General features: G+C 43.4%; 1 protein-coding gene across 1 annotated transcript in view; it reads left to right on the top strand.

Moving 5' to 3' along the window:
* LOC124720190 (zinc finger MYND domain-containing protein 11-like) overlaps nt 1-27,362 on the top strand; it is a 221,012-nt gene that overhangs the window by 67,225 nt on the left and 126,425 nt on the right. The window contains exon 3 of the mRNA XM_047245513.1: nt 25,182-25,333. Coding sequence (XP_047101469.1) covers nt 25,182-25,333 — 152 coding nt within the window. The remainder of the gene's footprint in view (nt 1-25,181; nt 25,334-27,362) is intronic.

The raw sequence follows: 27,362 nt of genomic DNA, 5'->3' as shown, positions 1-27,362 counted from the left end.
GATCCTAACCTACACACCTGCGAGATAAGGGTATTGTCAAGGGTACCCCAGGGAAGTGTGATACCGTTGCTGCTGTTCTCTGTATACATAAATGATTTGGTGGGCAGCAATCTGCGGTTGTTTGCTGATGATGGTGTGGTCTATGGTAAGGTGTGAAAGTTGAGTGACTGCAGGATGGTACGAGATAACTTAGACAAAATTTCAAATTGCTGTGATGAATAGCAGGTAGCTCCAAATGTAGAAAAATGTAAGTTACTGCGGACAAGTAGAAAAAACGAACCCGTAATGTTTGGATACAGCATCGGTAGTGTCTTGTTCGACACAGTCACGTCGTTCAAAACTCTGGACGTAATATTGCAGAGTGAAACGAAATGGAATGAGCACGTAAGGATTGTGTGCAGGAAGGTGAATGGCAGACTTAAATTTATTGGGAGAATTTTAAGAAAGGCTGATTCACTCGTTAAGGAGACTGCATATAGGATGCTGGTGCAAGCCATTCTCGAATACTGCTATAGTGTTTTGGATCCGTAGCAGGTCGGATTTGAGGAAGACATCGATGTAATTCAGAGGTGGGCTGCTACATTTGTTACCAGTAGGTTTGAACAGCAAACAAGTGCTATAGTCATGCTTCGGGAACTCAAATGGGGATACGTGGAGGGAAGGCGACAGTCTTTTTGAGAAACGCTCTTGATAAAATTTAGAGAATCGATATTTCAAGCTGATTGCAGAATGATTCTACTGCCACCAACCTCCGTAGTGCCCCAGGACCACGAAGATAATATACGACGAATTAGGGCTCGTGCGGAGGCGTATAGACAGTCGTTGTTCCCTCACTCTGTGAATGGAGCAGGAAAGGAAATGATTAGTAGTGCTACAGGGTAGCCTCCGTCACGCACCGTAAGCTGGATTGCGGAGTATCGATGTATATGTATATTAGATGTAGATTTGGGTGGTTTCAAAAAGTCTATCCCACCCTTGGGGACCACCCCTTGTTAGTTCCACAGTTGTTCCTCAAACTTCAGCTGCAGCGCATGTGGCTACCTCTCCTCAACTGCCGTGTTCTCGGACCACTCGACTCGCCCTAGTTGCTATGCACTTCAGACTTGCTCAGCAAACCTCATTGTCCTTTCTCTGTATGATACTTTTAGTAGAAACTTTTAAGAGTTCAGAGTATTTAGGTGGAATATTTACACTGTTTGTACTAATTTCTGATAAGTGTTTGTTGAATGTGGGTACACAGTAGTTAAATCCACACACAAAATTCTAAATCTCTTCATAATGAAGAACCTTCAGGAATTTCAGAAAGAGGCAGGTTATATGTTAACAGGCACAGGCAGCCGTTGCACGTTTCTTCTACAAGATATACTGACAACTAGAGGCAATCGACATGTGCATCGAGCCCACTAATTACTGGTGACCTCGGCAGTTCTGGAGTCAGCTATCTACATCTGCATCTGCATAAATATTCCGAAAGCCAACGTGTGGCACATGCAGAGGGCACCTCGTATCACTACAAGCTATTCCTTTTCGTGTTGCACTCACAACAGGAGTGAGGGGTGAAAAAAAAACTGTTGTAGTGCAAGAAGAGTAGTGAGACTGCTGGCAACATTGAGCGATCTGGCAATGCTATATTGTTCTACCTTTGTAGGCAGATGCGTTTCAGCTCCGTACAGCCATTACATGGCTTTTGAGAGAGCCATCAGTGAATATTGTGTGTGTGTGTGTGTGTGTGTGTGTGTGTGTGTGTGTGTGTGGGGGGGGGGGGGGGGGTTGTTTCCCCCTCACACACACAAATGGAACAGCGGAGTCAAGTTTTGTGTTAAGCTTAGGGAATCTGCGAGTGTGACCTTTGAAAAGTTGAAACAGGCCCACGGGAAACATTACTTATCAATAACACAGGTCCTCTGCTGAAATATATCATTTTTGGAGGGCCGAATACATGTTGAAGATGAACCTCTTTCGGGAAGACCTTCAACTTCAAAAACTGTTGAAAATGTCAAACATGTGCGTGGTCTTGTGAGATGGGGTTTTCATTGTACATCAAATTTTGACCAAAAATTTGCACATGTGAAAGATTTGCACCAAAATGGTACCGAAAAATATCACAACTGAGAAGGACAATCGAAGAAAGGTGCATTGATCTTCTGGAGAGGATTGCGAGTGACCACGAATGGCTCAGTCGTGTCATCTTAGGTTGTGCATCGTGGTGGATCTTTGAGTACAATCCTGAGACAGAGCAGCAAACTGAAGACTGGCACACTGAGACCTATCCTCGGCCAAAAGAACCTTGAATATCAAGTGGAAGACCAAAACTGGTGATTACCTTTCTTGACAGTAGGGGTATCGAGCATAAAGGACCTGCATCCGTACGAGCCCTAATTTCTCTGATCTCGTCTTTGCTGTCCTTCCATAAAATTTAGGTTTGTGGCGGTAGAGTCAGCTGCAAATGCCAGTTCTCTGAATTTTCCCAATATTGTTTTGCAAAAATAATGTCGTCATCCCTCCAGGGATTCCCATTTGAGTTCATGAAGCATGTCCTTAGTACATGTTGACTGTACCTTCTGACAACAAATGTAGGAGGCGGCCTCTAAATTGCTTTGGTGTCTTCTTTTACCTGATCTACTGGGGACCCCAAACACTTGAGAAATGTTCGAGAGTGGGACACCAGAGTGTTCTGTACGTGGTCTCCTTTATAGATGAGATACATTTTCCTAGAATTCTCCCAGTATATCGAAGTTACCCATTTCACTCCCCTACAACCAATCGTAAGTGCTCGTTCCATCTCGTACTGCTTTGCAGCGTTATGCCTTAGATATGTAATTGATGTGACAATGTCGAGCAGCATATCACTAATACTGCATACAGGCATTAAAGAATTGTTTTTCTAACCATCTACAGTAACTTACATATTTCTGCATTTAGATAAAGCTGCCATTTATCACATCAAATAGAAATTCTATCCAAGGCATCATGTATCCTTCTACAATATAGTATAACCGGATAGGTAGAGAATGTACTCACTAAGTGGTGGCAGTAGCAGATACCTACAAAGGTTTAGGAAATGTGAAAGCTTTCGGAGTTTGGAGCCAGTAGGTCCTTTTTTTTTTGCAGAAGGGTTGAAGAGAAAGGAGGACAATCGAGGGAAAATGACTGACGAGGTTTAGGAAATGAGGAGAATTATGGAATAGTTGCCCAGAACCCTGGTTCTGGGGAGATGTACGAGACAGGATGAGAAGGAACTAGTGATTGGTGCGGACTGCACTAGACGACATATGAAAACCTGAGAACTTAAAGGAGGAAGATGTGGTAAAAGCAAGGTAGAGATTACTGAGAAAACATTGTGCAAGAGTTAATAAGAATGGGAAGCTATATGCATTGTATGTGGTAGAGGTGGGGGTGGTGAAAAAGAAACAGGTCAGAAAATGAATGATACAGAAAACTAAATGGGTGTTAAGAAAGGAGTAGTTACTGAGAAGAATTGCTGAGACAGAAGAAATTAAGATAAATTAAGATCAGACGGTTGGCGAGAACCGAGGACATAATGTAATGCCAATTCTCTGCAGCAGTATATTGTGTGTTGCCAGTATACACTCTATTCAGGCTAACTGATAACTTGGTGTTAGTCCTGGTGATGTATGAGTAAAAGGCCAAGCAGTGTCTACATAACAGCCTGTATAAGATGTGTCATTTCACAGGTGGTTTTCCCGTTGGTAGTATGTTCTTTCAATTACAGTGCTGGTATAGGTGGTGGAAGGTGCTGATTAAGGTGAAAGGAAGGATATCCTAGGTTTGGAATCATACGGGTTTTGGTAGACGTAATGTTCAGCAGTTAATATAGAGGAAGGTGGCGTCAGTGGTAACATGCAAGATGATGTGTGGTGGGAGTGGGACAGATTTCAGACAATATAGGAAATGGTTGCCATCTTTAACCTTTTAACTGCTCTGGACGTGTTAATGCGCACGCCTTTGTAACTGTCTCTGTGTGCTCTAAACGTGTTTACGCACGCCACCAGTCCTTCTACCTGGTACACTGAATGTGTGTACGCGTAGACACGTTAAGAGTATCTAACGTAGACACATTCTTGTCTGCACGTAGATACACACGTTAAGAGTATCTACACGTAGACATATTCTTGTCTGCACGTAGATACACACGTTAAGAGTGCCTACACGTAGACACATTCGTGCCTACACGTAGACACATTCGTGCCTACACGTAGACACATTCGTGCCTACACGTAGACACATTCGTGCCTACACGTAGACACATTCGTGCCTACACGTAGACACATTCGTGCCTACACGTAGACACATTCGTGCCTACACGTAGACACATTCGTGCCTACACGTAGACACATTCGTGCCTACACGTAGACACATTCGTGCCTACACGTAGACACATTCGTGCCTACACGTAGACACATTCGTGCCTACACGTAGACACATTCGTGCCTACACGTAGACACATTCGTGCCTACACGTAGACACATTCGTGCCTACACGTAGACACATTCGTGCCTACACGTAGACACATTCGTGCCTACACGTAGACACATTCGTGCCTACACGTAGACACATTCGTGCCTACACGTAGACACATTCGTGCCTACACGTAGACACATTCGTGCCTACACGTAGACACATTCGTGCCTACACGTAGACACATTCGTGCCTACACGTAGACACATTCGTGCCTACACGTAGACACATTCGTGCCTACACGTAGACACATTCGTGCCTACACGTAGACACATTCGTGCCTACACGTAGACACATTCGTGCCTACACGTAGACACATTCGTGCCTACACGTAGACACATTCAGAGTACCGGGTAGAAGGACTGGTGGCGGGCGTAAAAACGTTTAGAGCACACAGGGACAGGTACAAAGGTGTGCGCATTAACACGTCCAGAGCAGTTAAAGGATTAATATAGAAGGAAAGTCTTCATACTATAGGTTGAAGGTGTTGATCACCTAATCAGATATACATTCAGTGGGTGTTTTGAAGAGAACAACTATGGCACAGCCAGTGTGATTGGCTTTTTTTATCTTACGAAGAAGGTACGAGGTATGGGTGCGTGGTATGGGTGGAATACGTAGTTCTGTGGAATGAGGTGTAAGTCCTTGTGAGGGGTCTGAGGTTTTAAGGAGGGACTGCAGGTCAGTTTGTATCACAGGGATGCAATCTCAGTGGCAGATGCTGTGTGTAGAGGTATCAGATAGCTGGTGTGGACGCTCGCTTAGTTAATCCTATCAGTCTAGTACCACAGCAGTAGATTCCTTGCCTGCTGGGAGAATAATGATGGAGTAATCAGTTTCAGGGAACAAGGTGGCAAAAGTCACGGGATACCTCCTAAAATTCTGTTCGACGTCTTTTTGCAGAGGGTAATGCGGCAACTCGACGTGGTACGTGCTCGACAGCTTGTCGGAAGTCCCCTTTAGAAATACTGAGCCGTGTTACTCTGTGTGTGCTCTTAATTGCGAAAGTGTTTCTTGTGCAGGATTTTGTGCACGAACTGACCTCTCAATTATGTCCTGTAAGTGTTCACTGGAATTCGTGTTTGGCAGTCTGGACGGTTATATCGTCCGCTCGAATTGTTCAGTCTCTCACGATTGTGGCCCGGTAAAATAACTTAGTTTTCTGAGAATGTGAAGTCCATAAATGGCTGCAAATGGTCTCCAGGTAGCTGAACATAATCATTTCTAGTCAGTGATTGGACCAGAGGACCCAGTCCATTCCATATGCACACAGCCCACACCATTGTGGAGCCACCAGCAGCTCGAACTGCGTCTCGTCGACAGCTCGGGTCGGTGGCTTTGTGAGGTCTGCACTGCAGTCGAACACTACCGTCAGTTCTTACAAACTGAAATCGGTACACGTCTGACTGGGCCACAGTTATCCAGTGTCTGGGATCAAACCGATACGGTCACGAGCCCAGGATAGCCACGGCAGGCGATATTGTTACGTTAGCAGAGGCACTCGTGTCGGTCGTGTGCTGCTGTTAATGCAAAATTTAATCACAGTGACCCGGTGGATGCGTTCGTCGTACATCCCATATTGATTTCTGCAGTTATTTCGAGCAGTGTCGCTCGTCTGTTACCACTGACAACTCTACGCAGATGCCGCCACTCTCGGTCATCAAGTGAACACTATTGGCCTCTGCATTGTCGATAGTGAGAGTCGGTGCCTGAAATTTGGTATTTTTGGCACACGCTCGACACTGTGGATCTCAGTATATCGAATTCCTCGCGATTTCCAAAATGGACTGTCACGTCGAGCTCCGAGTACTGTTGCGTGTTCGGAGACTTAATTCCCGTCGTGTGGCCGTAATCGCATCTGAAACCGTTTCATTCTGATTCACCAGAGTACAAATGGCAACTCCACCAGTGCACTGCTCTTTTATACCTCGTGTGGTCAATAATACCACCATCTGTATATGTGCATATTGCTGTCGCGTGAATTTCGTCACTTCAGTGTACCCCAGCCCTGTATGTGGCAATATGTACACTATCAAAGGGAGAGCCACCTGTGAAATGACACGTACCGTATGCTCGTACAAGCTGTTATGCAAAAGCTGTTTGTCTTTCTACATTGGTACGATTGTAATCAAGTTATCAGCTAGCATGACTGGACACAGAAAGAGGGTGCATACTGTTGCGAAACATGCTCTACGAGATGACAGAAGTGACAGTGTGTGTGTGCTGTATGGATTCTATCCCCTGACATCAGTTTCTCAGAACTTCAAAGGTGAGAACTGATGTTATCACATGGCCTCGGTTCTTGCCACCCACCTGGCCTTAATTTACGTTAATTTCTTCAATCTTAGCACTTCTTTCTAGTAACTATTCCTTTCTTCACTCTCTTTCAATTTCCTACGTCTTTTATTTCCTGACCTGTGTATTTTTCCCTGTCCCTTTCCTCCACAACACGTAATGTACTTAACTTTCTGTTCTCCTTAACCATTGCACAATGTTCGGTCAGTAATCTTTGTCTTGTATATTACCCTATCTTCCACCTTTAAGCTCTCAGGTGTTCAAATCTTGTGCAGTGCAGTCCCCTACAGTCAGTTTTTTTCTTTTCCTCCCATCTGGTAAGTCTGTACTGACCTGGGGTTCTGTCTGGGTGGCTATTCTGTAATGTGTGAGTCCGTTTTCTTCATCCTTCATTCCTCTTGCCTCCCGTTCAACCCTTTTTCCAGGAGGAGGAGCCACTGGCTCCAGAAGCTTGCACATTTCCACAACTTGTGTACACGTTTACTCCTGCCGCCGCTTGGCGAGTTAGCTGAAATATCCAAAATAACTCGGCAGTAGCAGAGCACTGTTTGTCTGAGAAACACGAGACGGATTGTGAGCGTACCGAGATTCTCGCTCGGACCTCTAAATACTGGGACGGCGTTATAAGGGAGGCTATCGAAATCCACACCGGGGAAGATCTTATCGACCGGGATTGCGGCTACGATCTCCACCGGGCTCGGGACCCGGCATCAAATGTAATTAATAAGACTCTCGGCAAGAAGTACGAACTGGCGACCGGGGCAGACGTAGCGAGCACGTCGACGCTACGACAGATTTCGACGCCCACGTCTTCGCTACCGCCGGCACGCTGTCGCGGACGGCGAAGAGAACGGCTCGCGTGGGGAGGGGATTAAATCGGCCGCCCGCCCTCGGGAGCTCAGTTCGTCAGCACACCTGACGGTGGCGACGTGTCTGATCGCCAAAATATTGTGCCCGTCGGACACGATGAACCGGCAGTGTACCCGTGGACTGTTCGAGCGACAAATATGCCGGGACAAACTGAAGAATCGCACATTATTTTGTTGACACATCCTTCTACAGTTACTCTCTGATGACACTTTCCCATACACCACGGCATCATCAGCACACAGCCGCACCGAGTGAGGTGGCGCAGTGGTTAGTGTACTGGGCTCGCATTCGTAGGACGGTGGTCAAACCGGTGTCTGGCCACCCTGATTTAGGTTTTCTGTGATTTACCTAAATAGCTTCAGGAAAATGTCAGAATGGTTCCTCGGGAAGGGCACGGGCGACTTCCTTCCCTAATCTGATGGGACTGATCGCTTTCCTAATCCGACGGTGCTGATGATCTGCTGCCCACCCTGTCTGCCAGGTCATTTCTGTATGTAGAGAACAGCGGACCTATCACACTTCCTGGGCACTCCTTATGATGCCCATGTGCTTTACGAATACCATCTGTCCAGGAAAACACACTGTGTTCCATTACTTCAGAAGTCCTCGAGCCACTCGTACATCTGAGGCGTTATTGTGGATGCTTGGTCCTTCATGATGATGATGATGATGATGATGATGATGATGGTATTTGGTTTGTGAGGCACTCAACTGCGTGGTCATCAGCGTCTGTACAAAGTCCCAGTTTTTTCACAGTCCAATTTTCTTCGCAGTCCAATCTAACCACTGTCATTGATAATGAGGATGACTATTAAATGATGAGGACGACACACAACCAGTCTCCGGGCAGAGAAAATCCCCAACCCGGCCAGGACTCTAACCTGGGGCCCTGTGATCCTTAGTTATAGGATTGGGACACTGTCAAACACTTTATGGAAATATAAGAATATGGAATCTATCTGATGCCTTTCATCCACGGTTTGTAAGACTGTACGTGAAAAGGACAAACTTAGTTTGGGACAAGTGCTGTGCTGATTTGTGCACAGAATCTTCTCTGTCTCAGGGAAGTTCATTACATACAAAAATAGAATATTTTCAAGAAGTCTGTGGCAACTAACTCGTGGTTCGAACACAAGTGCTCACGAGCGAGGCGACTAGGATTTACTCGTAGCGGAAGGTAAATCGAAGCGATGTAACGAACAGCTTACAATGAAAACTACGTGTATGACAAGTGTACATTTAATGAATTTCTTGTTTCATCGCCACAATATTTTCATCTTAAAATTTTCTGGCCGACTCGGTAACAAATATCGCAGTATCAGAAAAAAGCTGTTTTTTTTTTTTTTTCATCCGAGGGCATATGTCTGAAGAAAAGTTTTCCCCACCATAATTGCAATCAATTTGTGAACTTATTTTGTAATTTCAGTGACTATTTCTTAAGATCTGACAGACAAGTAACATTTTGAATACTTCTCTTTGGCACTGAACGCAACAGACAGAACCACGAGTATTTCTTTCAGCTACAATCGGACAGTGAAAATAATGTTAATAACCATTGTTTTCTTGAATATATACCATACCTGTTGCTCTTACCTTGTTAAAATAATAGTGATTTTGTCGAAGCTAAAGTCCAGGGAGGAAAAGAAAAAGGGCAGAGAGCCCTGAATATTGGTGGGCAGTTGCTCCAGTATATAAGAAACGTCCTTATTTCTGGATAAGGCAAAGGAACACGTTTTTCTAAATCCATTTTCAAAATTTGTTTTGCATTCCAGTTTTATTTTTTTTTTAATGCAACAACTTGGTTCGTGATTGCTGCTCTTCTGCACCTCGTGTCTCTGAGTACACGAGAATATTTCTGAACTGTCCGTAACTGGACGTGTTTTACCTCGATGCAAAATAGAGATCAATTAATTTAAAAAAAGAAAAGAGGTGAAAAAAAATAAAAAAGATAAACCTAGTCACTCTCATTTTTGGTGGCTATAAGAGTGAGCAAAGAAAACTTCAGGGACATCTGATAACATTGACTTTGGCACCTCATTCCTATGAAGTAAAATTACACAAATTCCTAATAAAATTAAACAACGAGTGGCTTGAAATTATTCCAGCTGTAACTACCACAGCTTGTTCTTGCGGTCTGTCCAGTGGAAAGTTGTCCCATATATTGATGTTGTCGTCTGTCTTCGTAGTGCTATGGCAAATGGCACTCGATAGCTGACGAGTCTTACAGTCTGTGTGAGCGCGGTGGAAAATCGCAGGCTCAGTGCGCTGTCTGTCGGTTCGTGATTGCTGCTCTTTTGCACCTCGTGTCTGTGAGTACACGAGAAGGCAGTGCCGAGCTTACCGGCAAGTATAGAGGCTGAGGAGATCGGCTCTACTGACAGCATGTAATGACTTGTAATAGTCTTCCCACATTGATCATTATTATAATTACTTCTAGGTTACAGAGTAAATGTACAGGTGCACAATCTGATTGAAAGTATCTTGGCACCCGTTAGAGGTTATTGTTGTGTGTCCACCCTTTATCTGTGAAAGCTTGAACACTGCTGAAGGCAGTCTCAATGAAATGTCTGAATGTCTGTTGAGAAATGGGCAGACTTAAGAGGTGTAATCAAAAAGTAACAGGGAGTTTTGTTTTTCGTTAAGAATCTTTATTTATGCATTGTCATTGTGAACTCTGTGCCCTTCAAAGTAATCACCCTGAGATTCAATACTGTTGTGCCAACGCTTTTTCCAACCTTGGAAGCACTTCTGGAATGCACCTTTCGTTATGGTGTTCAGCTTCTTCAGCGATTCTGCTTTTATCCCATCAGTGGTGATGAAAATGATGTCCTTTCACAGTTCTCTGCAGCCTCGGGAATAGAAAGAAGCTGCATGGGGCCATGTCCGACAAATAACTGGCTGAGGCAATATGAAGCTTTTGTTTTATCCTAAAAAAATCACGATCGATCGTTGAGGTGTGAACGGGAGCATTACCGTGATGCAATTTCCACGAGTGTGCCGGCCGCTGTGGCCGAGCGGTTCTAGACGCTTCAGTCCGGAACCACACGGCAGCTTCGTTCGCAGGTTTGAATCCTGCCTCGGGCATGGATGTGTGTGATGTCCTTAAGTTAGTTAGGTTTAAGTAGTTCTGAGTTCAAAGGGACTGATGACCTCAGATGTACCCTCTTCAGGTAGTTTCCACTGGGAACGATTGCACCTTGGTTTGATGTCACACCTATGTACCCATGTTTTGTCATCTGTTGTAATCTTCTTTAGAAGTTCTGTGTTGTTGTCAACTTCATTCGACAATTTCTGAGTGATGTCTATGCGACTTTGATTTTGATCAAAATTCAACAGTTTTGGAACTAACTTTGCTGCTATACATTTCATGCCCGAAACGTCCGAAAAAATTTCTTGGCACGAGCCAAAGGATATGCCGACATCAGCAACCTCTCTAATGGTGGTTTCGCAATTTTCCAGAACAGCTTTTTTTTGGTAATTTTACACTGTCGTCAGTAATTGATTGTGCTGGGGCGTCCAGGGGAGACATGGTCAGTGTCTTCCGGACCCTCTTTGAAATGTTTATACCAGTCGTAAAGCCTTGTCTTACTCATAGAATAAGGGGCATTCAAATGAAACCTGGTCACTAGTGTAAAGTGATGTAATGATTTTATTGTTAATTCAAAAATGTAGTCACACACACACACACACACACACACACACACACACACACACACAAAAATAGTCGTGGAAACTGTTGGCGCATTTATCCCACTGCAACACTTGCCGGTATAAACATTTCAAAGAGGGTCCGGAAGACACTGACCATGTCTCCCCTGGACGCCCCAGCACATCAATTAGTAGACTGCTGTCGAGTCCAGGCCTGGACCCAGTGTTACACTTAGTCGTCCGTTGCGAATCGCTGTCTGCGAATAGCTTGTTTTAGAGGTCCGAACACATAAGTCACACGGTGAAATGTCGGGACTGTACGGTGGATCTTCCAGCGTTTCCCACCGAAACTGCTGCAATGTCGTGTTCACCACATTTGCTGTGTGTGGGCGGGCATTATCGTGCAGGAGGATAACACCTTTGGACAATGTGCCTCAGTGTGTTGACTCGATGGCTCGTCTGAGGTTCTGTGAAGTGCCTTGATAACGCTGGGCATTGATGGTGGTTTTCCGTTCCAGGAAACTTGACAAGCAGTGGGCCCTTGTGGTCAAAAAAGGAGGGTATTGTGACCTTACCAGAACTGGTGTGCACGGCGTTCGATTTCTTTGGAGGTGGTGAAGCCGCATGTTTCCACTGCTCGCTCTGACCCTTGCATTCCGGTTTAAAATGGTGACACCATCTTTCGTCACCTGTGACAGTATTCAATGTTGTTGTTGTTGTTGTTGTTGTTGTTGTGGTCTTCAGTCCTGAGACTGGTTTGACGCAGATCTCCATGCTACTCTATCCTGTGCAAACTTCTTCATCTCCCAGTACCTACTGCAGCCTACATCCTTCTGAATCTGCTTAGTGTATTCATCTCTTGGTCTCCCTCTACGATTTTTACCCTCCACGCTGCCCTCCAATACTAAATTGGTGATCCCTTGATGCCTCAGATCATGTCCTACCAACCGATCCCTTCTTCTAGTCAAGTTGTGCCACAAACTTCTCTTTTCCCCAATCCTATTCAATACTTCCTCATTAGTTATGTGGTCTACCCATCTAATCTTCAGCATTCTTCTGTAGCACCACATTTCGAAAGCTTCTATTCTCTTCTGGTCCAAACTATTTATCGTCCATGCAGTACTCAATAAAAGGCCGTATTTGTCCTCACAATAATGGTGCAGATGACTCAAAGACAGTGCCATTCGAGTATTGCACTGTTCGGCGATCAGTTGGTGGGGAACCCACTGCACACAGGTTTCTTGAAAGTTCACGTGTTGATGCCTTGTGGTGTGGGCGGTACCCACGCCAATACCCAATAACTGATGGATCTCATTCGTGGTGATTCTGCGGTTGTCCAAGACTAAAGCATGCACTTCTGCAACCATTTCTGATGTGATGACATGATGATGAGTCTGTCTAGGACGAGCATCGTGTTCCAGTGACTCGTGCCCCACAAGGAATCATTTGCGCCATTCCACAACACTTGAACGACGCAGCCTCCGTCCGTCGATACTTTTCACCTCCCTCCGCCACCAAAAATCGAATCGCTCCTCGTTGTTCCTGCTTACTTGTCTGCATGTTCAGTAGTGGATGACAACTTGTATGACCACCGTCTCTTCAGCATGAAACCGCGCTGGCATTACGCAGCATCAAACTGTGTGCACGTGTCCACCTCTCTACCGATAGGTGGCGCCACTGTACTCGCAGTTACGTGTAAGGCAAAGGTAGATGCACTAACCAGGTTTCACTTGAATGAACCTTATAGATTTGCCAATGGCCACAATCAACGTTCCAAAAGTGGTGCTGCACTTTATTCCTATTTCAAGCAAAATTGAATGCAACTTCTTTGACCCATATTATTCAAAAGTAAAAATTTACCGAACATTCAAAACCATTTATATCAGTTTTTGACTTCAACAATAAACTAAATATTTGAAACAATTGAAAATTCAAACATGTATCAGGAACATGTGTACCAACAGAATGGAGTAAAAAAAATTTTTTTTAAATCAGACGTATAAAATCCATGACCTAACCTGTGCATTGTTTAGTTTTTTTAGCTTTCAAACTGACATGTGGTACTACGTCGTCATTGAACCTTCACAGCTGACTCGAATTTTGTAAATTCAAAGACACACAACCCGTGCTCTTTGCATTATACACCACATTCTGATATGCCTGCCACCTAGTGGTGCATCCTGCAACTGCATTCTGCCGCGTATTATGAAATGGAACTTGGAGAAATGCTCTATCTTCTGATACGTGCCATTTCTCGGTCTGTCTCATTTTTGTGCAGTCTTCTTCTGAAACCCTGCAGGTACTTGTTATTCAGCAGCCCAGTGGAACAGAAACGTTGAAGATAAGAAAAGACTGCGTCTCGTCAAACAGCAATAGTTTGAATTTAACGTGTCTTGCAAATTTAAGTGCCTTACCCCTGTGGCCCATCATTAGCATTGGCGTATATATAATACAAGGGTGATTCAAATGAAAACATCGAAGTTCTGTAATATTGTTGTTGTAACAACGAACAAAAACCTTGCACGTCCCTGACGTTGGATGCACGTATTCCACTGCATCGGGAGCGGATAGATACCTTGAGGAAAGAATTCTTTTGGTCACGTGTGTACCCAGCCTTGCACCGAAGTTTCCACCTCTTTGCCACTGCCAAAATGCCTGCCTCCCATTGTTTCTTTGATCGCACCGAACGGCTGAAAGTCCCTAGGAGCGAGGTCTGGTGAATGAGGAGGATGTACCAAACGTTCAAATTTAATTTCCAAAATAGTCTAGACTGTTTTAAGGGCTGTATGCTGCCGGATGTTGTCATGCCGTAACAGTACTCCTGAAGTTGGGAGTCCTCGTCGTTTAATCCAGATTTCGGGGCGAAGTTGAGTTTTCAGTGTGCCCGATTACCGTGACTCCCCTATCTGTGCAAAATTACTCCATTTGCATCCCAGAAGAGAACGAACACGATTTTTCGGGTAGACAGTTAGTGCGACATTTTTTTTGGTTTTGGCAGTGAGCTGCGGTGCCATTCCTCGCTTGACCTTTTCACTTCTGGTTCGTGACAGTGGATCCGACTCCCATCGCCTGTAACAATTTATCCCAGAAATGCATCACCTGCGACTAGGAAACGATGCAGAAGTCCTTAGCCGGCGTCGACGAGACAGTCTAGACTCGGCAGTCGACTGACGTGGCACATCTCATTGAAGTGCAGTACACTGTGAACAATATTCTATGCAGTACTAGTACTAGTCTTCGGACTTGAGACTATTTCGTTCAGAGTTGTGTCTGTTCTGCTTTGAAAGCCCCTTCACTAACACCATATTCTCATTCGTCATTACGCAGTCAGCCTTCCGCAGTCTCTGAGCATCTTCCACAGAAATTGCACCGCTTTTAAACTTCCTACGTCACTCATACACATGTTGCAATGACAAACAAGAATCACCGTACTGCACTGTCTTTCTGCGATGAAACTTGATTGCTTTGATTTCTTTTCTACACATTTATTTATTTATCGTATGGCAATACAGACATGTAAGAAAGAAACAGACAAATCACTAATATAACAAATGTTAATAATTGCAAACAAACATTACTAATATAACAAAGTTTAAGGATTACAAACAAACATAAAGTCAATTAATATAATCTATCGACTCTGGAGTTGCGAGCGGGAAGTCGTCGAGGCTCCCGTTATAGGCTCTTCTGGAACACTCTTCAACAGTGTGGCTGACGGTCTGACTTTCTCCGCAGTCACACTGAGGGGATAGTATTTTACCCCATTTATACAGGGAGTAAGCCCATCTGCCATGACGAGTTCTAATCCTATTTAGAGTGGACCACGTTTTGCGTGGTAGGTCAAAACCAGGTGGTTTTTGTGTGATGCGAGGCATGTTAAGATTTTGCCACGCGTTCCATTTTTCAGACCGTGCGTTTCTGATACTGAAACCTTCTTGTACACAGTTCCTTGCTGCTCTTGTTGGCGGGTTCCTACATCGAAGCCTATTAGTGTTTGCAGCCTCAGTGTCTTGGTGGATTGGCAGGCTTTGATTTCCCACGATGTTTTTGTATTCACGTACTAGGGCGTCAGTACGTCACAGGTGTGGCGGCGGGATGTGGCTTAATATTGGGAGCCATTGCATTGGAGTGGATTTAATTACTCCATAAATAATCCTTAGAGTGTTATGCAACTGGACATGCACCATTTTTACATGTAGGCTGTTTAGCCAAATCGGAGCACAGTATACGGCAGCCGAGAATACGATTGCTAAAGCAGAGGTGCGGAGAGTGGAGGCCGTTGCTGCCCAGGTAGTACCACAGAGCTTTTGAATAATGTTGTTTCTTGTCTTTAATTTTTCGGCAGTCTTTGTTAGGTGCTCCTTAAAAGATAGTGTTCTGTCCAGCGTCATGTCCAAGTACTTCAGAGTTTTATTATGCCTGAGAACGGTGTTTTCAAATTGAATGTCGAGTTCCTTCCCTGCGAGTTTGTTGTTGAGATGGAAGCAACTAACCTCTGTTTTGGAAGCATTTGGTTGAAGTGTCCACTTCCGGAAATATGTATCCATTATCTTCAGGTCTTTTCGTTAGGATATCCTCAGATGCTTCAGTTGTGCTACATCTTGTAGCTAGGGCCCAATTGTCAGCGTGCCCGAACTTCCTTGATTGTGTTTCCGGCAGGTCTGCAATATAGAGGCTTACTGAAAGTGTGTTATAATTAGGAGATCCTCAGATTATCTGACTGCCAGTATGTGCTAGTTCATTTAGCGTTACCCAAGGTGCACGTGTAGTGTTATACTACGGACGTGAACTAGCTTTACACCCCCTTAAAATTCATCACTGATTGCTGTTTAATAGAAGTGCATGTTGACATCAGATGGACATCTTGTTGAACACACTGCTGCCTTCTCCAGGGTCGTCGCGTGACTCTGCAACCTGTCGGTAATTTTCTGAACGCCAAACACTACTGCCACCTACCGACTCCATCACACAACTTTCCGAAATTTTATGGAACTTTCAAAGTTTTCACTCGAATCACCCTCGTATTGTCCTTAATTTTTCGTGGTCATTTCTGCAGGAGGGGAGCCTTGTCAGATACATAAGTCCTTATTTATTTATTTATTTGTTTATTTATTTATTGTTCGTCTTATTCTTCCGTGCTCTTCAGTCATGTTGCCTACAATCTGCTTTCCATCGTTACATTAAGAAGGTCGAGAAATGTAGCCGGCTGACTTATCTCGCCCACAGGGGCAGTGTGTGTGTGCCTCTCTCCGTCGGCAGTGTGAGGAGTGAGGCGGATGGAAGCATAATGTTGTGTTTTGCAGGTGTAAATTTACCGGAACAGTGGAAGAAGTCACTTACTTTTTGTAACCGCGCCTTTTGTTTGGCGGCGTGGCGGTTGTCGTCGGCTCGAGAGACGTTTGCGCCTGCAGAACTGTGGTTTGTGTCTGGTCACACCACAAGGCTTAGTGCAAATTTTCTGGAAGAGTTGTAAGACCTTGGACCTGCTGCTGTTTCTACAGGTAAAACCGTGAGTATCATTGACGCATTTTCTGTTTAACTGCAAACGTTGTAAAGACTAGATGGTTAATTCCAGTCTTACAGCAATATGAAAAAAAAAGAAAAAAGGGATATTGTACTCCTGTGTGTGTGTGTGTGTGTGTGTGTGTGTGTGTGTGTGGCACGTGCCAGATGTCTCAATAAAATATGCGAAAAATCATACATAGTGTTTACATTTAACATCATACCCAGGAGAGAGACTTTACAGATGTGCTGAGTTAATTTTAGCAGACAGTTCCGTGATTTGCACGGATTATTTCTAAACAAGAACTGACACTGCCTCTAGGCAGTGTACAACAGTTTCTCATGTTGACCAAAACTTGGACATTTTTTGTACTTGACTGTTGTTTTTTTTTTGTATGGCTACTAGTCACATTAATTTTGCTTTAATTTAATACATTGCTATGTGTTTCAGGCATGTTCCGTGCATAATCAAGTCTTCCATTGCATGCACACAAATATACTGTCATCGGCAAAGCTAAAATTTTGTTTCTGCTCCCTGAACTGAACTTATTGTCCTGAATTTCTGCTTGGTTTCCAGTACAGCATGCTCAGTACACAGAATGAATAACATGGGTATAAGCTACAACTCTGTCTCGCTCCCTTCTCATCTACAGTTTTCCTTTAATGTACTTTGGCTTTTGTAATTGTAGTTCAGTTTCTGTACAAAATATCCTGTGGATTGTTATTCTGAGTGACTGGGTCATTCAGATAGCATTTTCAGTCAACAATATCACGTAATATCTGTTGTTTTGCTGTAATTGAATCGTTAAATTTCGCAACATTCGGTCACATAATCGAAAATTCTCCCATCGGTTGAAGCTCTGTTGATGTCGCCAAACTAGGAGTAACACGAAGCTATACGTATGTAGTAGGAGAGTTAGCCAAATTTACAAGGGTTTTCTGTATTCTGCCTGCAAACTCTTTAATGATGGAAAATGCACTTAAAGCTTTTAAATAGCAGCAGAAAGGAGTTTTATGATTGCTGGTAGTAGAAACATTCCGAAAGTTGATGCAATTATGCTCCATCGATTTGGAGCGGCGATATGTGCAATGATTGACATTATTTTCCCCTGCTCCCTTAAACGACATTAAACTTGCTCAGAACTATAGAATTGTGGAATGTTTTGCAAATAGGTCCGTATCCGATATCTGGATTGTCGACCATCAGGTTCCTGTAAAATACACTTTCAGAAACTGTTACTACAGTCACAAACTATGACCCAAAGCGCAATAAAATTCTCGTCGAATCTAGTGCCTATTTCCTCATATACGGGATAGTCAGCAGGGAGCAGACAATTTGGATTGGCTCTGTGGTGCAATGGCTAACGTGTCTGCCTGCGGGTCAGTAGATTGCAGGTTCGAATCCTGGCAGGGTCGTAGGTTTTTAAAACTGGTACACGATATATGTAAACAGCATTAGCAAGAATTCATTGTTGCAGTTGTTCTGATGGAGGGATAAACTACATATAGCTTCCCATTGATTTCAATCGGGGAATTCACTTTAATGGAAAGCATTGCTAGTTGTGAAGATAACATCACGAGCCCACAATACGATGATGTGTAGGACGATGAAGTACTGTACGCTGAGAGATATGAAGTGTGTACAACGTGCAGGTAACACAAACAGTGTGATGTTTGTGAGTGGAAACTGACATTAGTATCTAAAACAGACTTACATCATTTTTATGTAAGATGATAAAACTGTAAACAAAAAATGCAAGTAGCACTATGTTTCTGATTGTTGTTATGAAGTTTTGTAAATGTAATTTCGTTTTCATATGAGAGGACTGTTGAGTCATTTACAGAAAAGTTAAAATATCATCTGGACTGGACATGAACCGGCGACCTTTGGGTAACTGGACTATAAACTGTAACAGTATACCCCTGTGCCAATCGACCTAGCGAATGGTACACAGAATGTTGGATGTAATGACAGTCAATCGTCCCAATTTTCACTGCAAGTTTAATTTTGTCGAATGATGCTGTCCTTTCTCGCGACAATGGGAAATCGTATATCGGAGATGAATTAACGTTGACTTCAGAGTGCAAGACTTTCGTAATTAAGTTAGAAAATTTGTTCGTCGATGTGGTGGAATTTTGCTGGTTCTGTGGAAGTGCATTTTATGTATCTTCTCATCCTTTGTAACACTTCAGAACAATTTTACATGAGTTTTTGTATACACATTTTTATAATGTGAAACTACAAGCTATTTGTAACCCAGTTTCTGAAATTTGAAATTTATCAATTCCAAAACGAGACATCACTGCGAATGAGCTTTATGACAGTCAGAGCAGGAAGCTAGCCAGTGATGTCTCTGCCAGCACATGACTCAAATGAAGTGTTTTAGCAGGCTTTCAAATTGTTTGAATTTCATTTTATTTCTCTCTCATTTTCTTTCCTGAAACTAAAGAGGAGGGGAAAAAAATGTTATGAGCATAAAATGACTCATAGAATTTCAGATGATTTCCACAAAACAGTCAAACAACCTATTCCCGAGACTGCAGAGTGATTCTGTTTGTCGCAGTACACGAATAATGAATTCAAATGAATTTGTCACTGGCTGCAGAAGTCTAAACACTCTCCCCATATGCCTTAGCTGTAACACAAACTATTTCTTCTACACCACAAACATCTAGCCAAATAGTTTCAGCTTATTGCATATACAGTGTTAATGTACACAAATTAGGTAGTATTTTATGCTGAGCTACTTTGCATGCGTGATATTGTAGTCTTGTAACTTGCTTTTACTTAGTTTCTGCATGTTAGATTGTGCCTTGTAGTAGTTTTTTCACTATGTATGCAGATGGTTAATTTGTACCTTAACATTGTGTACTAATTTATAAAGTTTTATGTTTATATGTAATACATGTATTTTACTCATACGTATTAGCTAATTTTATTACTATGCATTTTTCAGTGAAAATGTCCACATTGCTATTACTAAGGTGACTGTTGTGACAGTTGAAAATTTGCATCCGACCAAGACTAAGTATTGGGTTTCCTACTTAAGGCGAGCAGTTCAGCTCAACTGTCAGGCTGTCGCAGGATGCCTCTGACTATTACTCAAATTTCCAATGTCGCTTATATCTGTCTTTATTTTGGATCTCAACAATCGCAGGGCAAATGGGAATATCATCATTGGGGGGGGGGGGGAGATTTTGAGGAGGACTGCACCTTACTTCACCACAAGAATACCTGTCACTAGAATTATGCAGTAAAAAGTTTGGGACTGCATAACAATAATAGGAGGAGACTGCTACTCAGCGCGTAGAGGAGACGTCGAATGGTAGACAGGCGCTTCGAAAAAAAAAAAGGTTCTTAATAAGCAGTGTTTCGAAAAGAATGACCTGATTTCAAAACTCCATATTAGCCTATGAAAACATACCACAAACATGGGATGAATTGCAAGATACTCACAAAATCTTAAATTTTTAGCTATGCTGTGACAAATTATTTGTGCGTCCACTAGATCTACATCTAGATTGATCATAAACTTTACACAATACAGAACTTATGGCAGCTGTTATTTTTGCTCTTCAGTTCTTCTGTGTTGTGAAGTAACGGGGAAATGAACACACTTTCCTTCACGTAGCCTGACGAAAAAAAAAAATCGCACGAGGTAACGTCTGGCTGTCTCGAAGGCCGAACGCGCATGGCAGTGTGTCGGGGCCCCGTGCGCCATATCCAGTGTCAAGGCCGAGTCTCGTCGAGAAACTTACGTATGTCGTGCTGGTGTCGTGGAGATTGATGAAGTCGTCGGAGTGTCATTCTGAAGTTGAGGTAAAAGCCAGTTCTGCGCATTTCAAGATAGTTCGTTCCAGTCACAGTGTTTTCGTCTAAAAAGAAGGGACTGTACACTTTTTCACAAGAAGTGGCACAAAAAATTTTCACTTTAGGCCTCTGGTGTCCTCATATGTCAACGCTATGTCAGTTTACTCTACTGCTAATACGAAATGTTGCTCTATCTCTGAAAATCGAAGGTGGTAAAAATTATTGTCTTCGATATCGTCGAGCAGAGCATTGCTAATGTCGGCCCGTTTACTTTACGACTGACCCGAAGAACTTGCGCTGTCTATAGTCTGTACGGTTTCAAGACAGTTTCAGACAGTTGTACGAGGCACTGCCAGTTCTCTGCAGTGAGTAGACTTTTGTGGACTCTGCTCAGATGTTTGCCAAATTCTTTCTGCCGTGTTGTCAGAAGTGCGAGGTCGAACTGAAGCATTACCTTTGCTCGGCATCCTGTCTCGTCAAATCGATGATATCGACGATGAATTTCTTGGTTGCGGGTGGATCCGTGCCGAAACGCCAACCAGACCGAAATCGCTCACTTTATCTTTGCAGACTGCTGCACACACACCACCTTCTGTTGAGTGGATATAATATTTCTTCTGACTGACTGCAAACTGAGAAGATGCATTGACTGACGTCTAATGTTGATTTTCTTAAACCCTAGGTCATGCCCATGCAAACAACACACATTTTCTTGCCAGAATGTCCCATGTTCTGTAATTATTGCCGCCCAAAATGGGTCATTCTTTTTTAAATACTTTGCATTCTAAACTATGGAACTAAGCCGCCCCCCCCCCCCCCTCACCAGTCTCTCTCTCTCTCTCTCTCTCTCTCTCTCTCTCTCTCTCTCTCTCTCTCTCTCTCACACACACACACACACACACACACACACACACACACACACACACACACACACACACACGAAAAAACCATACACCCTGTCATCTCTGGGCACTAAGGCTTGACCAAGACTGTTGTCTCAGGTGAGAAGCAGTTTTTCACTGGTGTGGCTAGCGGGAGTATGGAAGACGAGTGGCGTGGGGAGGGATAGGGATAACAAAATAAGGGTGGGGTAGTGTTCTAATGCTGCCTGTGTGCGCATACAGGGATGCGGTAGGGTCAGGATAAGGCTGCTAGCTGCAGCATCAGGAAATTGTGTGCTCGAGGGGGGGGGGGGGAGGGGGGTTGGCAAAGGGTAGGAGAGAGAAGCAGAGAAGGGGAAGGAGTACATAGGTGCGTTGACGGGAAGGAAGGAAGGTGTGTGTAGGGCTGGAGTGGGAAAACAGAGGAGGACTGCCAAAAGTTGAAGGGGGGGGGGGCTGTAAGGGAATGAGATAAGAATCCAGATAAAATATGGCGTTTCAGTCTTCAATCGCTATACTTTATTTTCAATTACCGGTTTCGGGCTAGCTGCCCATCTTCAGATCATATATTGTAGTTACAGAGTAACTTGTCCGTACAGACATACCCACAATGGCTCAATGGCTGTGCCACATTCTACGTGGGCGTGAGCACGGGCAAGGTGTCTGTTCTGTATGTGGTCATTGCCAAACTGTGTTGGGGGGCAAGAGAGAGAGAGAGAGAGAGAGAGAGAGAGAGAGAGAGAGAGAGTGCTGCACCACCCAGATTATTTTTGATTATAAAGCTTTACTCACCCTGAAGTTTAATACAATCTGTTCTCACTTATTCTAAACTTGATAAATCAAACTTATTGTTGAGTCCCTCGAGAAAACTTCAGCAGGTTGAAGAAACCGTGTGTGTTTTGGTGCACTGGCGGGGTTGAAGCGATTGCCTCGATAGCCTGTCCCACAACACACTATAATTCATGTGGTGAAGTGTGTAATACTTTGTAATTCGAACTGTTTTCGTCATTTTTCATGATACTTACTTGTTTGAATGACAGTGCGTAACTTGAAACAGTATGTAAATCGCATGTAAAAATGTTTAAAAGTGATGTCAAAGGAGCACAACTGGTATGACTTCTGCAGAAAAGTAACTGCCTACTGAAGAAGAAAAAGAATGGAAGTAGTGAAAAGTTTCGGGATTCCATCATCTGCACTGTTGAAATTATCTAGACATAAGGAGATGAGGTTTTGTGTAAACCTATCATAAAGGGGGATGAAGTGCACCCAGCAAGATAAGTTCCCGTGTCTTGCAGAATGCTTACTGAGATGGTGTGGTGTGGTGCAGAGGACAAAACATACCTGTCCCTGTTTGTCTGGGCACTGAAGGGTTTACAGCTAGTGAGGGGCGGTTCATTAACTTAATAAACAGACGTAACTTCGATTTTTAAGTGATTTGTGGGGAAAATGCGAGCAATGATGACAGTTCATTCAGCATGAAAAATGGATGAAACTGAAGTTTTGTTACATATTCCCAGAAATTTGTATGTGCCTTTCATTTAAACTGTCAGACTGGAACTTTGAATTATTGAGGGTTGACTGTATAGTTTCAGTTATTCAAATCTAAGGTGTAGTCGTGCGTGCTTCATACAGTGCCGAGGATATATGCGCTCTTCTGTGCTCGAATGCCACAGTCCGTCAGGATTCCGTAATTGCACCAGTATCGCTATGCTACATCCACAATGTCCTGTAAGCACGGAAGAAGCACGTCGTCCTTGGAATTAATGGACAACTCATTACCCTCAGTAAATTTGCGTTGATTTTATTATTACTTCGTCAGGTGCACGTCGACTACTGTTCGGTGGCAGTGAATCGTAATAGATTTGTGCCGCCCGGTTTGTTTAAGACGCGGATCACTATGAAAGATTATGTCATTGAACATGTTCAGATTTTAGAAGACTGTGAGGAAATACCACAAGCTACAAAATTTATTTCTTTTTTGTAGCAACTCTCTGAACAGTAGAGATGTTGAGCCGTCAGTACACACACAAGCCAGACTGAAAACTTTTTAGATTTCTGACAAAAAGTTTTCTAATACATCAACAAAAGTAATAAATTTTTGAAAATATAATTGGATAGATAAAGAAATCTGCTCACCAATAGGGATGGGAAAACCCGACTGTTTAAGACTAATGCCAGTATTTTAGTTCTGAACAACCAGTATCTTTTGATATTTGTGTGGTCTCAATAGTACTGGGTTTTTTATGTCTCTACTAATAACCGAGTAAAAAGAAACAGCATATCAGTTTGTCATAACAGCGATGCTAAACATTTTGGTTTAAAAGGATTTTTTTTTTTTTATGAAAGATTAATGGTAATCAGTAAAATTCCCATTGTTTTGAACAATTTGATTGTTGTGGTAATTGCGAAGAGTGACTTGTGCTATTTTAATAATGAGATTCAAACTCTCGTCTGGCTGCTCAGTTTTAGGTTTAACAGCCACAACGTCAAAGGGATGTTAAACACTAATCTCCTCGTCCTATTTTAATAACAAGGCCAACATTTAGAAACTGTCAAAAACACGTGACATAAAAATTGGTACAGGGTTCCTGAGACAACAAAGTACCTGTGGTGAGGCCTGTCGGTTGGTATGCTTGAGTGTGAAATTTGCAGGACTTGGCTTTACGTGGCCTACATTGTAGTTTGTTGCTATCCGTAGTTTGTTGCTATTGTTGTCGGATATTGTTTGTATTTAAGAATGGCACCGTCCCTAGTTAGGGAGTATTTTATGAAGTGTCATTCAAGTGGAGTATGATGCTCCATTTGCTTTACATTATTAAAAACAAGATGAGGCACAACAAGTTGGCAGCATCTTGTAAGGAGAGAACATCCACAGTGTCCGTTGTAAGAGAGGATAAATTTGATTGACATACCTGTAACTTTATTGACGTGTTGTAAACTTAGGATAATGACAGAACCCTTAACTTTGTGGTTACTGCAGGGTGAAAAAGTGACACCATCCAAAAGTGGAAAGGCACAAAAATTATCAACTTTTGACCTTTCACTTTCGCCGTCGCCATCTCTGTCTCCTTCACCTTTGCCGTCACTAGACATGGTGAGGCAGATTTCTGCCACAGCCTCAACCTTGTATACATAGAGATCTCCTACTACTTCACTTTCATTGGAGTTTTTCAGTCTTTGTTTGAAGGCTATGTTTGTTGCTGTAAATAATAGCAGTAAAGAAACCAAAAAGCAGTTATTTCAGAAACTGGTTATTTTGTGTGGTTTTGACAGTCAGGTTAAAATGGGGAGGGGCGGGGGGGGGGGGGGGGGGACTGGTGCAGCGTAAAACTTATTATAATCACCATTCCTATTCACCAAGTGGCGGCAGGAAACCTTCCTGTTTCCTGAATCTTGCCAGTCCTTTCCCTTCATCCCTCTTACTTCTCCTTCAACCCTTCTGTCCAGAGGAGGTGCCACTGGCTCCAAAAGCGTGCATGTTTCTCTACCATTTATGTTTTTTCTCCTGCTACCACTTAGTGAGTAGATTTTCCTTTTTTTTTTTTTTTTTAATCTGTGCTGTTGTATTATAAACCCTTTTCCAAGCTAGAGTAGAGTGTGTGTGTGTGTGTGTGTGTGTGTGTGTGTGTGTGTGTGTGTGTGTGTGTGTGTACAAGAACATCAGAGTCACGACACGGTCTGCCCCTGTGCCGCAGGTTGTTCGCAGCCATGATGCGGCGGCGGGTGTCGTGCCCGCAGGTGACGCAGCAGCTGTGGGACGCCATCGCCACGATCCGCGCCCAGCGGCAGGTGCCCAACATGGACCGCATCTCACGGTACATGTCGCGCGTCCACCAGATCAGTGAAGGTGAGTGCGCCCTTTGCGTGCCGCAGAGACCGCCTGCTTGTGCCGCATTATGCACTGAAACAGAATTCTGTTGCTGGGCTCGCATAAATGGTTTCAGGCTACCACTTGTATGAATATCAAGAGCTCAGATGGAAACCCAGTTCTAAGCAAAGAAGGGAAGGCAGAAAGGTGGAAGGAGTATATAGAGGGTTTATACAAGGGCGATGTACTTGAGGACAATACTATGGAAATGGAAGAGGATGTAGATGAAGATGAAATGGGAGATAAGATACTGCGTGAAGAGTTTGACAGAGCACTGAAAGACCTGAGTCGAAACAAGGCCCCGGGAGTAGACAACATTCCATTAGAACTACTGACGGCCTTGGGAGAGCCAGTCATGACAAAACTCTACCATTCGGTGAGCAAGATGTATGAGACAGGCGAAATACCCTCAGACTTCGAGAAGAATATAATAATTCCAATCTCAAAGAAAGCAGGTGTTGACAGATGTGAAAATTACCGAACTATCAGTTCAATAAGTCACAGCTGCAGAATACTAACGCGAATTCTTTACAGATGAATGGAAAAACTGGTAGAAGCAGACCTCAAGGAAGATCAGTTTGGATTCCGTAGAAATGTTGCAACACGCGAGGCAATACTTACCCCTACGACTTATCGTAGAAGAAAGATTAAGGAAAGGCAAACCTACATTTCTAGCATTTGTAGACTTTGAGAAAGCTTTTGACAATGTTGAGTGGAATACTCTCTTTCAAGTTGTGAACGTCGCAGGGGTAAAATACTGGGAACGAAAGGCTATTTACAATTTGTACAGAAAACAGATGGCAGTTACAAGAGTCGAGGGGGCATCAAAGGGAAGCAGTGGTTGGGAAGGGAGTGAGACAGGGTTGTAGCCTCTCCCCGATGTTATTCAATCTGTATATTGAGCAAGCAGTAAAGGAAACAAAAGAAAAATTCGGAGTAGGTATTACAATTCATGGAGAAGAAATAAGAACTTTGAGGTTCGCCGATGTCATTGTAATTCTGTCAGAGACAGCAAAGGACTTGGAAGAGCAGTTGAACGGAATGGGCAGTGTCTTGAAAGGAGGATATAAGATGAACATCAACAAAAGCAAAACGAGGATAATGGAATGCAGTCGAATTAAGTCGGGTGATGCTGAGGGAATTAGATTAGGAAATGAGACACTTGAAGTAGTAAAGGAGTTTTGCTATTTCGGGAGCAAAATAACTGATGATGGTCGAAGTAGGGAGAATATAAAATGTAGACTGGAAATGGCGAGGAAAGCTTTTCTGAAGAAGAGAAATTTTCACTCTGTAGTGGAGAATGTACCGGTAGGAAACCTGGTGGCAGATTTTGTACCAGACAGAGACTCGAACTTGGGACCTTTGCCTTTTGCGAACGAAATATGTACGCCATGCAGGGAAATTGAAGAAACTTCATCCGTTATGTCACGATGTGGACAAAAGTCTGTGTCGAGTGATCGTGACGAACAGTCACCGAAGAGGACTGTGACGAAAAATAAAGAGGACAGCTGCAGAAGTCACTGCAGAACGAAATGTCACACTTGCTATATACCCGGCATCGAAATAACTTGGAGGGAGCTCCGGAAACTTAAAACTTTAGGGCAAGCTGGAATTCCAGAACCAGTCTCGTCAGTGATGCAATGAAACACAGTGGGGGTTCAGTGATGATTTGGTCATCCATATTGAAGAATTCCACGGGGCTCACAATTACTCTGCAAGATCAAATTACAGCCAAGGATGATGTGACCATTGCGGTCGATCAGCTCCATCCCGAGGTACAACGTTCGTTCCCTGATGGTGATACCGAAATGACAGGGTCTCTGTTCACACAGGTCACACCATCTGGGACTGCTTTTGTGAGTACGAAGATCAATTGACCCATCTTACCTGGCCACCAGTCAGCAGATCTCAAAGTTATTGAGCGTTTGTAGTCCTAATACGGAGAGAAGGACGTGTGGTAGCTGTCCACATCCTTCGTTAGGTGAACTTGCCACTATTTTGCCGCAGA

Source organism: Schistocerca piceifrons, chromosome 11, assembly GCF_021461385.2.
Source record: "Schistocerca piceifrons isolate TAMUIC-IGC-003096 chromosome 11, iqSchPice1.1, whole genome shotgun sequence".
Lineage (NCBI taxonomy): Eukaryota > Metazoa > Arthropoda > Insecta > Orthoptera > Acrididae > Schistocerca > Schistocerca piceifrons.
This window is presented reverse-complemented; position numbering and strand designations above follow the sequence as displayed.